General features: G+C 32.4%; 1 protein-coding gene across 1 annotated transcript in view; it reads left to right on the forward strand.

Moving 5' to 3' along the window:
• The window catches only part of LOC114338992 (phenoloxidase-activating factor 2), a 106,745-nt gene that overhangs the window by 69,261 nt on the left and 21,655 nt on the right, over window positions 1-15,829 (forward strand). The window contains exon 3 of the mRNA XM_028289620.2: window positions 1,502-1,986. Coding sequence (XP_028145421.2) covers window positions 1,502-1,986 — 485 coding nt within the window. The remainder of the gene's footprint in view (window positions 1-1,501; window positions 1,987-15,829) is intronic.

Here is a 15,829-nt window from a genome sequence, read left to right on the forward strand (position 1 = left end):
AATAATTTTTCTGAAAAATGAAAATATCTCGAAAACTAATCAATTTGGACATAGAAAATATTATATAAAAATTAAAGTACGGTAATGTTACTTTTCAATAATGATATAAAATACAGGATGTTCCATTTAACATCACTGAGAAAATAATGTACTTGCATTTTGACTCACCCTGTATTAGATATAAAGAAAATTAGCAATGTCAATAATTCTTTGAAATTTTGAAAATAAATAAAAAATATGGCATTAATAAACCATTGCTGTTGTGCTTATTTTTATTTATGCAGGGAGTTAAACTTGATACGATTTTCATACAAAATTGGTTATAACTTTGTAAATACCCTGTATAGTATAACAAACCTTTATATTTTTGTGGTGGACAAGTTAACAGAATTTCGAATGTAAAATAAAATACAGGGTATTCCATTTAAAGAAAACATAATTTTGGTCTGCCAATGTGTTATCGAACAACCTGTAACATTCTAACTAATTTTGTAATGTGAAGCTCAAAATTGGCTACAATTTCTGTTATTAACTTTTATTGCTATCTATTGTTATAGCGGATCTATTTGGCTTTACCCCACTAATAAATCACCCTGTATTACTCACTTTTATTTAACATTAAAACGTTTATTTAGTAAGGACATCTTTTATTACTTTCAATTTTAGTAATAATAACGTTTTTGTAAAAACTTATAATTTTTGAGTTATTTATGAAAAATTGGTTAAAAATATGCATTTTTCTCACGAAAAATTTAAATCTTTAATCTTTAATAACTCAAAAAGTTTTGATTTATTTTAATAACTTTATATAACAAATATGGCTTAGAAGTTGTCCCCCTATCTAACTATGGGGTTATTTTTAATAAAATAATTTTCAACCCCGAGAAGGGGTGGCATCCACCTCCAGGGTAAAAGCGTAAGTTGGCACCATGTCACCTTTGTTCCTTGACATATCCTCTAACCACTCACCAATTTTCATGCAAATCGATGGAGGTTGAACGAAATCGATGGTAATAGCCCATATCCACCTTCAGTGTCTGTACGATAAGGCAGCGGTTCTCAATATTTTTGAGTCATGTACCACCAAATTCTTTTTATTGTTTTTGGTACCACCTAGCTGAAATACCTGTCTAGCTAGGTGGTCTCATTAACTATAATGGTGCTGATTTTGGCTGTTTTTGCATTTTGTGTACCACCTTAAATAATGATATATGTACCACCAGTGGTACATGTACCACAGATTGAGAACCGCTGCTATAAGGTATACAGCCAATTGGATGGATTTCCCTATTTATGGTATTTATTTTTCTCACATTTTAAAACATGTTGTCTTATTTGATATTATTGTTACATTAACTGCCTAAAAACGCATTAAAAAACAATGCCCACATATATTATTCTTGTTGACATCTGCTGGAGATCTAAAGAAAGTCAATATTTGCAGCGTTTATTTTGCTTCTTATTTAATAGAATGTTTTCTTGTACTACGTTAATTTTCCAGATTTGAAATAGGAGCGGGAGAGTGGGACATCAGTGGAAAAATCAAACCATTTCCAGTGCAGCTATCGGAAGTTGAATCAGTCACCATTCATCCTGAATTCTACGCAGGCGCATTGTTCAACGACATTGCCTTATTAAAATTAACAACTCCCATTAATCTTTCCGAAAACATCGACACCATCTGCCTGCCGTCTCAAAACTTAGTCCACAAGCCCAAAAAAAGATGCTACTCAACGGGATGGGGCAAAGATAAGTTTGGAAGGCAAGGAGTCTATAAGACTATTTTGAAAAAGATCGACTTGCCTGTGGTACCTAAAAATAGATGTCAGGATTATCTCAGGAAAACCAGATTGGGAGAATTTTTCCAACTCCATTATAGCTTTATGTGCGCCGGAGGGGAGAAAGGTAAAGATTCTTGCAATGGAGATGGAGGTAGTCCTTTGGTGTGTGCTTTTGATGACGACAAAGACAGATATTACCACGCAGGTAACTTTTTTAATGATATACATTATATTTATTTGTTGTCTATATACTTAACTTGTGAGTGAAATTCATATTTTCTGACATACCTCGTATAATATTATGAAAATTTGACCATAATATTAAGAATAGCTGTAATAATAAAACAGTTATATATACAGGTATATAATAATATATACATGTTATGCCTATTCCATTTCCATTTCCTTCTTATACTAGGTGTGAGGTCACTAATCAAATCTTTCAAATCCAAGACATCCTCAATGTTGACATGTGTGTCGTTTTCTTTTTGTAGCCTCATGTCAAATTTTATTTATTTCAACTGCAGAGTGTCCGGTAGTAAATAAAAAAAACTGTTAAATATTTTTAAGATCGCTGGCTAATAGTTGGAGAGATAGAAGCGGATTTTGTGCGTGATAAGTAATATGGAAAAACTATACGGGGATATGTTGAATTAGTTGTGTACATGACTTTCACCAACGGCCGGAAACCAGAGTCGGGGCGGAGGGTAGTTATAAGGGGTCAAAGTCGCGGTTTTTATTATTTTTTTTGTGACGCTCATGATCGAGATAGTGCACCAAAATTTGGGAATAAGTAGGTCATGACGTAACTAAGTAAAATCTCCAGGGGTGGCACGCTGCGTGGCCGACAAAGGGGTGGGCAGGGGTGAATAGAAAAAATATTAGGGGTTTTTTGCGACGTTCGTGATTGGGAGAGTGCACCAAAATTTGGGAATAAGTAGACCATGACATAGCTAAGTAAAATCCTCAGAGCCGGAAACCCGAGGTGGGGGACGAGGGTAGTTATAAGGGGTCAAAATCGCCGTTTTTATTATTTTTTTTGTGACGCTCATGATCAAAATAGTGCACCAAAATTTGGGAATAAGTAGCTCATGACGTAACTAAGTACAATCTCCAGGGGTGGAAAGCTGCGTGGTCGATAAAGGGGTGGGGGTAGGTGTGAATATAAAAAATATAAGGGGTTTTTGCGACGGGCTAGATTGGGAGAGTGCACCAAAATTTGGGAATAAGTAGACCATGACATAACTAAGTAAAATCCTCAGAGCCGGAAACCCGAGGTGGGGGACGAGGGTAGTTATAAGGGGTCAAAATCGCCGTTTTTATTATTTTTTTTGTGACGCTCATGTTCAAAATAGTGCACCAAAATTTGGGAATAAGTAGGTCATGACGTAACTAAGTACAATCTCCAGGGGTGGAAAGCTGCGTGGTCGATAAAGGGGTGGGGTAGGTGTGAATATAAAAAATATAAGGGGTTTTTGCGATGGGCTAGATTGAGATAGTGCACCAAAATTTGGGAATAAGTAGACCATGAATTAGCTAAGTAAAATCCCCAGAGCCGGAAACCAGAGTTGGTAATGAGGGTAGTTTTAAGGGGTCAAAGTCGCAGTGTGTATTATTTTTTTTGTTACTTGGCACAACACTTGTCCTCCACGCAGCGTTCCGCCCCTGGAGATTTTACTTAGTAATGTCATGGTCTACTTATTTGAAAATTTTGGTGCACTATCTCGATCACGAACGGCAAAAAAACCCCCATATATTTTTTATACTCACCCCTGCCTACCACCCCTTTGTACCCCAAGCAGCGTTCCGCCACTGGATATTTTACTTAGTTACGTCATGACCTACTTACTCCCAAATTTTGGTGCACTATCGCGATCATGAGCGTCATAAAAAAAATAAAAACCGCGACTTTGACCCCTTATAACTACCCTCGGCCCCGACTCTGGTTTCCGTCCATTGGTGAAAGTCATGTACACAACTAATTCAATATATCCCCGTATAATTTTTCCATATTACTTATCACGCACAAAATCCACTCCCAGCTCTTAGACTATAATTTTTTGATGTCAAAAATTAGAGCTTTCCGGAATTAATTTAGTGGGTGGCCTTCCATAGTTTTTAGTGCTGACTTTTAATTAGAATCATTTTATAGTATGACACAATCGATCCAAAAAAGGCATAATACATAGTATGTATGGTATAACTAGACCCAAACCCAGACATCCAAAGTGAAAGTTATCCTGCAACACCAAATTGTTCTATATGATCCACATAATGTTCAGAAAAAAGTCACACCATTTTGTTCGTTGGGTTTGGGTGGGAGAGGGGGGAGAAATCGGTAAATTCGTAGTTTTTTACGTTTTTCGTCAATATTTCTAAAACTATGCAGTTTAGCATGAACAACCTTCTATACAAAAATATTTTACAATAAATTTGAAATAAAAAAGACCATATTATGCATAATACTTCTAAAATGAACGGTTCCAAAGTTACAGAGATAGTATATTATAATTGGTCCAAATAAAGGCCTAACCCAGACATCCAAAGTAAAAGTTTTCCTCCAACACAAAGTTGTTCTATATGGTCCATATATTGTTCAGTAAAAAGTTACACCAATTTGAGCGTCCGGTTTGGGGGGGAGATGGGGGAGGAGTCGGTAAATTAGTAGTTATTTTTCGTTGTTCGTCAATATTTCTAAAACTATGTTTTAGCGTAAATTATGTTTTATACACAAATTTGCTACATAAAATTTAAAACAAAAAAGGTCCAATACATAATTTTGTTATAAAATCAACGTTTCCAGAGTTACGGATGGTGAAAGGTGGAGGTTTACGATACATTTTAAATTTTTTGGGCAATTTATAATATTATTACTGATGAAAGAAATTTTTTGTAAATAAAATTTGCTATTTCCTATTTGCTATGTATGTTAGTGATAAGCCCTTGAAGAAACGTCAACCTAACCACTCAAAAATCATCATCAATTGTCCAAATAATATAAAAAGTATCGTAAACTTTTCACCCTCCGTAACTCTGGAACCGTTGATTTTATAACAATTATGTATAGGACCTTTTTTTAATTCTATGTAGAATATTTTTGTGTAGAACATTGTTTACGCTAAAGCATAGTTTTAGAACTATTGACAAAAAATATAAAAAAACTACTAATTTACCAACTTCTCCCCTATCCCCCCCTATCTCCCCCAACCCGAGCGCACAAAATGATGTAACTACTTTTTACTGAACATATGTGGACCATATAGAACAATTCGGTGTTGGAGGAAAACTTTTACTTAGGATGTCTGGGTTAGGCGTTTTTTGGACCAATTACACTATAATACTACCTCCGTAACTTTGGAACCGTTCATTTTAGAAGGATTATGAATAGGACCTTTTTTATTTCAAATTTAATGTAAAACATTTTTGTATAGAAGGTTGTTCATGCTATACCGCATAGTTTTAGAAATATTGACGAAAAAACCTAAAAAACTACGAATTTACCGAGTTCTCCCCCCTCCCCACCTCAAACCCGTCACGCAAAATGGTGTGACTTTTTTCTGAACATTATGTGGACCATATAGAACAATTTGGTGTTGGAGGAAATCTTTCACTTTGGATGTCGGAGTTATGCCATTACATATTTGGATCAATTTTATCATACTATAACCCAGAGATCCAAAGTTAAAATTTTCCTTCAACACCAAATTAATTCATATGATCCACATAATGTTCAGGAAAAAGTTAAACCATTTTGAGCGTTGGGTTTGGGAGGAAGCTGGGGGAAATCAGTAAATTTGTAGTTTTTGTTTTGAAGTTTTTCGTCAATATTTCTTAAACTATGCTGTTTAGCGTAAACAATGTTTTATACAAAAATGTTCTACAGTAAATTTTGAACAAAAAAGATCTATGTTTAGTTCTTCTAAAACGAACAGTTCCAAAGTTACTGAGGTAGTATTGTATAATTGGTTCAATAAAAAGGCATAACCCCGTCATCAAAAATAAAAAATTTTCCTCCAATACCAAATGGTTCTGTTTGGTCCACATATTGTTCTGTAAAAAGTTACATCATTTTTAGCGTCGGGTTTGGGCAGAGAGGAAGGGGAGAAATCGGTAAATTAGTAGTTTTTTACGTTTTTCGTCAATATTCTAAACGTAAGTGGTTTAGCTTGAACAATATTCTACACAAAAATGTTCTACATTAAATTTGAAACCCAAATTTTACTTGTTCTAAAATCAACGATTCCTGGGTTACGGAATGTGTAAAGTAGAGGTTTTCCATATTTTCTACATTTTTTGGCAAATTGTAATATTATTACTAAGGAAATTAATTTTTTTAACATGATTGTGTTCTCTAAATATAATTTGCTATTTCAATGGCCGGTGGTATATTACTGATAAGCCCTTGAAGGAACGTCAGTCTAACCACCTTCAAAAGGCTTCTACAGGCCTAGGCCATATAAACCTTTGGTACGAAGAACCCACCCTAAACTTTTTATGTACAATGTCGCATGAATATCTTTCCAACAGTAAAATTTTCGTTTTAAATTTAATGTAGAACATTTTTGCATAAAATATTGTTCACGATAAACAGCTTAGGATTAGCAATATTGACTAAAAACGTAAAAACTACTAATTTACCGACTTCTTCCCTTCCCCTCCCCCCAAAACCAGACGCTCAAAATGGTGTAACGTTTTACTGAACAATATCTGGACCATATAGAACAATTTGGTGTTGGAGGAAAACTTTTATTTTGGATGTCTGGGTTTGGGTCTAGTTAAACCACACTATTAATGCTTTTTTGATGGCAAAGGGAGAAAATAAAAGGAACAATAATTTGAGAGACTGTATATTTTTATATAATTTATGTTTCCAAAAAAAAAATTGTGTTTCACGCATAAACATTTTGTTAAAATTTTAGATAAGTTCATTCCCAATTTATTCAGTATGGTGGCTTGGGTTAAACAATTAGATTAGGCATAATTAGGATTATTAAGTAAATTTATCCTCAAAGAGAATTACTGCTTTACCTTAAGCAACAATGGCATGACTGGAATTATCAATTTTGAATTCTAAATTCTAGTTTCTGTTTAAATAAATAATCGAATTCCCCAAAGAGCGACTTACAAAGTGCCAAATCAGATACTTAGCACATAAAGATCATTGAAATAGTGTCAAAAAATAGGTGATAATTAGATCGCTACTTGATGAAAGTTAATTTTGTATAAAAACTAATCACTGAACAACTTGTTTTCGATACTTCCACAAATTTTATTATACTTTAATGTCACTACAGCTGTTTCGGCACAGTTCCTTTCTCAATAGATGTATTTTACTGTATGTCTGTAATGTAAACGGCAAATGGGCAATCTTCTAAGTCCACTACTATCAGATAATTTTTATACTATTCTATAAACAACGATATGAAAACACCTCGTGTTCAAACAGTTCTTAAATTGGCGGAGATACGTGAATGATTTACTATAGGGGAGTACCTATAGATTTTCACTTCGGAAAAAATCAAACAAGATAGAACTTTTTGTAATTTCATTAATATAAGAAATGTTTAATAAACAACATATCAAAAAGGCCTACTCGAGAAGTGGGTGCTTCATTTTTTATTAAACGAATGAACTGCGAAATTAGATGTTTTTTTTAAATAACTCAGAAAATAAAAATTTTAGAAAAAAACTGACTTGACCATTGAAAAATTCAGAACATTTTAGAAAAAAAATCTTACATAAAGAACTTTCTAAAATTAAATTTGCATCTTCTATAATTCTTTATTTATAACGCTAAAGTCACACTCAACGAAAAAGGTACGTAATATCAATAAAAATGTTAATTCAGGCAACAAACGCAATACTTAAAATTTGTCCAATTCTTGGTTTTATTGCGACAACAAAACGGTGTTCATCAATTCATTATTTTCGTTCGTTGAGCCAATGTATTACGTTTATTGAATGGATGAACATTCATTATGTATACCATAATATCACTTTATTGGTATTACGAACTCTGTTCACTGAGTCAACAAACACTATTTATTGATATTACGAACTCTGTTCACTGAGTCAACGAACACTATTTATTGAAACAACAACGTCGTTAATTGACCGACGAAGACTATTCGTTGTGTCAATAACAGTGTTATTTCTCCTAACGTATTTCGTTTATTTCTACAATTATTTCCGTTTATTGTTAGAATTAATTCCGTTCATTCCCACAATAAATACTGTTTTTCTTACAAGCAATTCTATTCATTCTTACAATCAGTTTCGTTCATTCCTACTATGAACGTATTTTATATTAATAATTACTGAATGCAATAGCCCCATGTATGATATTAATTGATTAATAATAATTTTTTAAATCCCCTTTCTTTGTCCTTAACCTAAAGGACTTTACACTGTGTGATTTTTCATATGATTTCACTTATACAGTGTACTGGAATAAGTGTTACACTCCCCCACCCCCTTATTAACTTATTTATTTTTAGCACATAAGCAAAACGCTCGGATAGGTCGATTTTTAAAATAATCAAAGTATATTATAACCTCAATGTTTCGAACTTTACACGATCCCTCTTCAGGTGACAGGCGCGGCGTAACTTTGATTTTTTTTAATGGGAAAGTACGTCATGTGACAGCTTATTTAAAAGCGTTTGAAATAGTGATTCCAAAAATGTATAACACTTTAATCCTTTTTGAGAGCGCAGGTGCAAAATTTCGATCGAATTCTTTTTAAACGCGTTCATTTCTTTTTGGAATTCTGAGAAAACTAGTAAGTATTTTTGAAAAATTTAAACGCAGAATAAAATATTACATTATTATCGAGGGCAGAAAGTCCCTTAGAATAAACAAAAAGTTTCTGTTGAATGGTATGCCTATTTGAAATTAAAAATCATACTAAATTTTCTCTTTTTCACCCCTGTGACTTATTAAAATAATCATTATAGAGGTTCTCAGTGACTTCAGACCCTCGATAATACTGTAATATTTTATTTTGCACTTAAATTTTCAAAAATAATAATTAGTTTTCTAAGGATTCGAAAAAAATGAATACATTTAAAAAGAATTCGACCGAAATTTCACGATAATAGACACACAAAAACTTCCCTCTACTACGGACTACACTTGAAAACAAAATGCAATTATTATTCGGCACTTCGGTAACACAAAGAAGCTAGGGGTATCACGATAAGGAAAAGCCGTTAACTTTCAAATGGTCAAGCAAAACATTTATTGTCTCAACAACTACGATTATTGTCAAAATGAATGAATTGATTGTGGGAATTAAATGCAGTAGTAGATTGATTAATGCATTCGTTGTCACAACAATCAATTTACATCTATTCAATAATCATATATTACTCTACAGTGCTAGTCAAAAGTCCGTACCTCCCCTCGTATCTTTTGAACAGTTATACCTATAATAGTGAAATTTGGAGGGAGGAAATAAACGGACGTAAGCTTCTTAACTAATCATGACAGGTGACGTAATAGTGACAGATGACGTTACAGAGCCACTGTGACCGATAATTTTAAATGGGACCTTATGGCAAGTGATACCAAGTTTGAAAGGTATTCAAAATACCTATTCAGTCATACTAATTTTGTTTGAGTTTAAGCTAATTTTGATGAATAAATGAAATAAACGGACATGGAGGAGATTAAGATATTGCTGAGCCAGATGAGGCAAGAAATTAAAGAAGATATCCTGGAAAGCAAAACAGAGATTAAAGATGAAATCAAGGATATGAAAAACGAACTGGAAGATATTAAGCAGAAGCTTAAGCAAAACAAAGCAGAAACAGAAAATTTAAAAAGAGAAGTAGAAAAAAAAGAACAAAAATGAGAGAAAGAAAACGAAGAACTCAAAAAAGCGTTAACACTCATGGAGAATAGATTAGAGAAGATCGATAAAGAAAAAATACGCAATAAATTAATCATAACAGGAATTCAGGTAGATCTGGAAGATGAAGTTAGACTAAGAGAAAACATACAAAAAATGATGGAAACAGAGCTGCAACTGAAAATAGAAGTTAAAAGTGCGTTTAAGATAGGATACAAGAAATGTATAATAGAAACGAAGAGCTGGGAAGACAAACAGAAAATACTGCAAGAAAAAGGTAAACTCAAATACACAAGAGACTATAGAGAAATATACATAGATGCAGCGCTGACGTTCAAGGAAGCAAAGATACAAAAAGAAATCAGAGACATAGCAAAACAACAGAGAAGCAAAGGAGCAAAAGTAAAAATCAGATACCAGAAATTAGAAATAAATGACAAAGTGCTAAAATGGAATGCAAGAGAAAATAAACTTATAGAAATTGAAAATGTCCCAAAAAACTAGACAAAAGAGAATGGATGGATGAAAAGGAAACAGACAATGCAAACGAAGAGGTAAATGAGTCAAGGTATATTCAAAATAATAAGAAAAATACAAAAAAAAGGAAGAGAATTAAAAAAATGACAAAAAAAATTGGAACATGGAACGTCAGGACACTGCTAGAAGAAGGAAAAATGGAAGAGCTAGCGACACAGTTGAAACAATACAATATAGATATTGCAGGAATTCAAGAAACCAGGTGGGGGGGACATGGAAAAATCGAAAAAGAAAATTATACAGTATGGTATGCTGGAGAAGAAAAACAAGGATATGGAGGAACTGCTTTTATTGTGTTAGGGGAAATGAGGCATAAAGTTATGGAATTTAAACCCATAAGTCAAAGATTATCATACATAAGAGTAAACAGCAAACCGAACAAGTTGTCCATAATAAATGTCTATGCACCCACAGAAAACAGTGATGACTTAATTAAACAACAGTTCTATGAAACACTAGAAGAAAATGCCGAAAAAATCCCGGGAGAAGATATATTAATTATTATAGGCGATATCAACGCACAAATAGGTAAAGAAAAATGCTTTAGGGAGGTTGCAGGGGAAAACTCATTACATAGCACAACAAACAATAATGGAGAAAGATTATGTAATTTAGCAGCGGCATTAAACATGGACATAAGTAGCACGAGATATAAACACAAAAACATACACAAGATAACATGGATGAGACCAGGCAGTCTGGAGGGGAATCAAATAGACCATGTACTTATTAAAAAGTCACACAAACAGTCGATAAATGACGTGAGATCTCACAGAGGGGCAAACATCGATTCGGACCATATGCTAGTGATTGCAAAATGTAAAATAAAAACAACAAAGAATGAAAGACGAAAAGCACAGGGAAGATGGGACGTAGATAAATTGAAAGATAAAGGAGTAAAAAGATTTGTAAAAGAAGTAAATGTAGAGATGCAGTTCAAGGAGGAACAAGAAATGGAGGAGCAGTGGAAAAAAATCAAACAAGGAATAAACACTGCAGCAGAGAAAGTAGTTGGAAAAATGCAAAAAGAAAGAAGAAACAATTGGTTTGACGAAGAGTGCAAACTAGCAGTGGACGAAAAGAATAAAACAAGATTGAAATGGCTAAGCACAGGTAAAGAAGAGGAACGAGAAAAATACCAAGATCAAAGGACAAAGACAAAGAAATTGTTTAAATCAAAGAAAAATAAAAAAGTAGACGAAATTATGAACGAGATCGAAACAGAAAATAAGAGACACAATTCAAAACCACTGTACCAATACTTAAAGCTAGGTAGTAGAAAACGGACAGCTAATGTAACCATAGAAGCAGAAACATGGCAGAAGTATTTCGAAGAAATGTATCAAGAAACGGATGTAGAAGAAGAAAGAGAAACAATAATGAACCCGGAACAAGGTGAAGAAGAAGAATTGACCTATACAGAAGTAAAAGATACAATATGCAAACTGAAAAACGGGAAAACAGCGGGAGACGACGGAATATGTGCAGAACTTATAAAATACGGGGGTGAAGCACTATACAGAAAGATTTATGAACTAATACAGAATATATGGAATAAGGAAACAATGCCCGAAGAATGGAAGAAAGGAATTATTGTGACAATCCCAAAACAAGGAGACCACAGGATATGTAAAAACTACCGAGCAATTAATTTACTGAATGTAACATATAAAGTACTGACTGGTATAATTAGAGACAGACTAACAATATACACAGAACAAAGCATAGGAGACTACCAGTACGGTTTCAGAAAAGGAAGATCCACGATAGATGCTATCCATACACTAAAACAAGCGATAAGAAAACATACGAGTACGACGGAGAAGCACATATACTTTTTCTAGACTTTAAACAGGCTTTTGACAAACTAAGTAGAAGAAAAATGATCCAAGACTTACAAGAGAGCAAAATACCAAATAAAATTATAAGAATGATAGAAATGACAATGCGAGATTCCCAAGCAACAATAGACACCGGAAGAGAGAGAACAGAAATAATAAAAATTAAAAATGGAGTAAGACAAGGAGATGCGCTCTCAACTGTACTATTTATTCTATCATTAGATAAGATAATAAAAAAGTTGTCAAACGCAGGAACTATAAATAAAAATACAGTACAAATAATTGGATATGCGGACGATATAACCATAGTAGCAACAGATAAAAAGGCATTAAAGAAAACCTTTCAAGAAATAGAAAACGAATCCAAACTAAGAGGACTGGAAATAAATGAAAATAAAACAAAATACATGAATGTAAGTAAAAAAAAGAAGAAGCAACTGACAGAAATGACAATAGACGCACACAGCTTCGAAGAGGTTGAAACATTCAAATATTTGGGAGTATTAGTCAACAGAAGAAATGAAAGTGTAGATATGAAAAGAAGAATTCAAGCAGGAAACAAAGCATTCTACAGAAATAAAAAAATTTTCAAAGATAAGAAGATAAGCCGAAATACAAAAATGAAAATCTACAAAACGACCATAAGACCAATAGTGCTATATGCTTTGGAGACATTCACATTAACAGCAAGAGAAGAAGAGCAGCTGAAAGTTTTTGAGAGAAAAATTATGAGAAAAATTCTGGGACCAAAGAGGGAAAACGAAGAGGATGCAAGGCAATGGATGAACCACGAAATACAAGAATGGATGGGTCAAGAGAACATAGTAAGAGCAACAAAAGCACAGAGAATTAGATGGTATGGACACATAATGAGAAGAGAGAAGAACAATCCGTTAAGAGTTATAACCGAATGGATACCACCAGGTACAAGAACCAGAGGCAGGCCTAAACTCAGATGGAGACAACAAGTGGAGGAAGACTTAAGAGGTATGGAAATTAGAAATATAGGAAGCAAAATCAGAGAGAGAGAAGAATGGAGAAAGGTAGTGGAAACAGCGAAGTCACACCAGCAATTGTAAAACCAAAGTCAGAATGGGATGATCCCCCACAAAAAGGATCTTCAAGTGAAAACAGCTTCAGCTTCCTCGGGAGCGTACAGCTTGTATATATATATAAATGAAATAAATATAAAATTGGAGTTTCGCATTTAATTAATAAAAATTCAAAATTCCGCATATAATTACTTGTCGAAAGTAATTTTTGACCTTTTTGACAAAAAAACCATAGGCGGACAGTTGAATTTTTATTAATTAAATGCGAAACTACAATATTATATTCATTTAATTTATTCACCAAAATTCAAATCAACTAAAACCCAAAAAAATTAGTGTGACTGAATAGGTATTTTGAATACCTTTCAAATGAGGTATCACTTGCCATAGGGTCCCATTTAAAATTACCGGTCACAGTGGCTCTCCAACGTTATCTGTCACTACTACGTCACCTGTCATGACTAGTTAAGAAGCTCACGTCCGTTTATTTCCTCCCTCCAAATTTCACTATTATAGGTATAACCGTTCAAAAGATACGAGGGGGGTACGGACTTTTGACTAGCACTGTATATTAACAACATTTGTATATTGTTTTAATGAAATCTGTACGTTGTCACGATAAACTAAGGTAATTGCTTGTCATCTACCAAATCAAGAACGTGAGTTGCTGCCAGAATTAACAGTATTTATTAAATATACGAAACTAAGTTATTGGCTGAATAAATTGAGTGTTATTGATTAATGTACTCTAGTTATTCTCACAATTATTATTCAATCATTGTGACAATAACATTCGTCAATGTCTAAAAGTTCGTTGAAACAACAAATTAAATTGTTGTGACGACGTAATACTATTCAGTAATCACTGTTAATCAATATTACGAACTAAATTTTTTTGAGTGCACTCCTTTCACAAACATTGGCGCACTGTAAACTAGCGTACGACGAAGTGCACGGTTGAGTAATTTTTATGTACTTCTTTAACTAATGGATCGAATAAAATTTTACAAATTGAACATGAAAGAAGAGTAATTAAGCTATCTTATGGTTATAATAAAAAGAAACAAAATATATGGGCATAAGTACGGTGTGGGCGGAAATTGAGCTTTACATGAATTTTGTTTAAAAATAATTTAAAAATGTGTAGCTAATACAATTTTTCTTATAAGACTCTCAATTTTGGACGACTTACATTTCAAGCATCCTGATAAATGATGTTTCATTAAAAAAAAATCTCAAAAATTTAATTCAAATGATATGACGTCTCAAAAAATGTAATTTTTGAAATCTTTGTAGTTTTATAGAATTATCACCAATTTAAGACGGTATTACTCCAGTACGAACAGATCTATTAGAGGTTTATAAGTGCTTTATTAAATTTTACGATGTAGTCTTTAAAATGCACTGAATTATTTTACTTTCGAAATTAAATAAACTATTTCTTTTTGATAAAATTAGGAAAGATAACAAAAATGTAATACAAAAACCGAAAATTACCATCTAAAAAAATGTTTATACAAAGCGATTAAAACTTTTTTCTGTAAAACTTAAACCTAAAACCTAAAATACATTTAAAAATAAGCTTTAACAATAATAAATGTTCAGCAAAAAAATTTTTTTGTAGCTCTTATACAGTATGTCTGCGTAACTAGGAACCTATTGATAACTTTTTTATTATCAGTTTTACGAAAAAAAGTTATTCCTTATAAAATACTCTGCATTGTATATACTCTAAGATGAAATCATCAAATATAAAATTTAATTAATTTTATACGAGGTATGTCAAAAAACATGAATTTCACTTAAGAGTAAAGTACCTTTAAATTTTACAATATCGAAAATTGTTATTAAAAAAGTTGTTGGGAATTAAAAAAATTGTTTTAGTGTTCAATTACATCCTTCTAATTAAAATATCAAAATATCAAAATATATCAAATTGTGAATAATAAAGGCACTTAACTCTTAAGAAAAATTCATATTTTTTACATACCTGGTATAAAATTAAAAAAGTTTGATACCTGATGGTCGTATCTTAGATTTTAGATCAGGGAGAGCATTTTATGAAGAATAACTTTTTTTCGTAAAAGTGATAATAAAATAGTTATCATAATTGAAATAAAATGACGATGAGTATCCGTAATTTGAGAACAAATTTAAAAAAATTTCGATTAGAATGATGTAATTGTATATTTAAACATTGTTTTTAATTTCAAACAACTTTTCCTAATAGCATTTTTTAATATTCTGGAATATCAAGGTACTTTACTCTTTAACGAAATTCATATTTTTGACATAACTCTAACTAAGTTTTAAATTTTTGACTATGCAGAGCATTTTATGAAGAATAACTTTTTTTCGTAAAATTGATAATAAAAAAGTTTTCCATGTGGTTCCTAGCTACGAAAACATACTGTATAAGAGCTTCTGTATAAGAATTTTTAAATTGCAATGCCATATTCGCATTGAGCATATTCAAAAACAAAATAGAAACATATTTGATCAAAGTAAAATGATGAATTTAATGATATTTTTAAAATTATTTATACAAAAAAATTGTTATTGTTTAACCAATTAATAAACAATTAGCGGCCAAATCTGCGATTAGAACTTTTTACTTTAACATGTATATAAACTAATAAAAAAAGTTTTAGAAAAATATAAACTTCTTTGAATTTTTCCGAAACAATGCAGATTTTCGTTCTAATTGCACTCCCCTACTTGTTCTACAGCAACTAACAGGCCACTTGACCAACTATTTTCATACAT

Source organism: Diabrotica virgifera, chromosome 4 (genome assembly GCF_917563875.1).
Source record: "Diabrotica virgifera virgifera chromosome 4, PGI_DIABVI_V3a".
NCBI lineage: Eukaryota > Metazoa > Arthropoda > Insecta > Coleoptera > Chrysomelidae > Diabrotica > Diabrotica virgifera.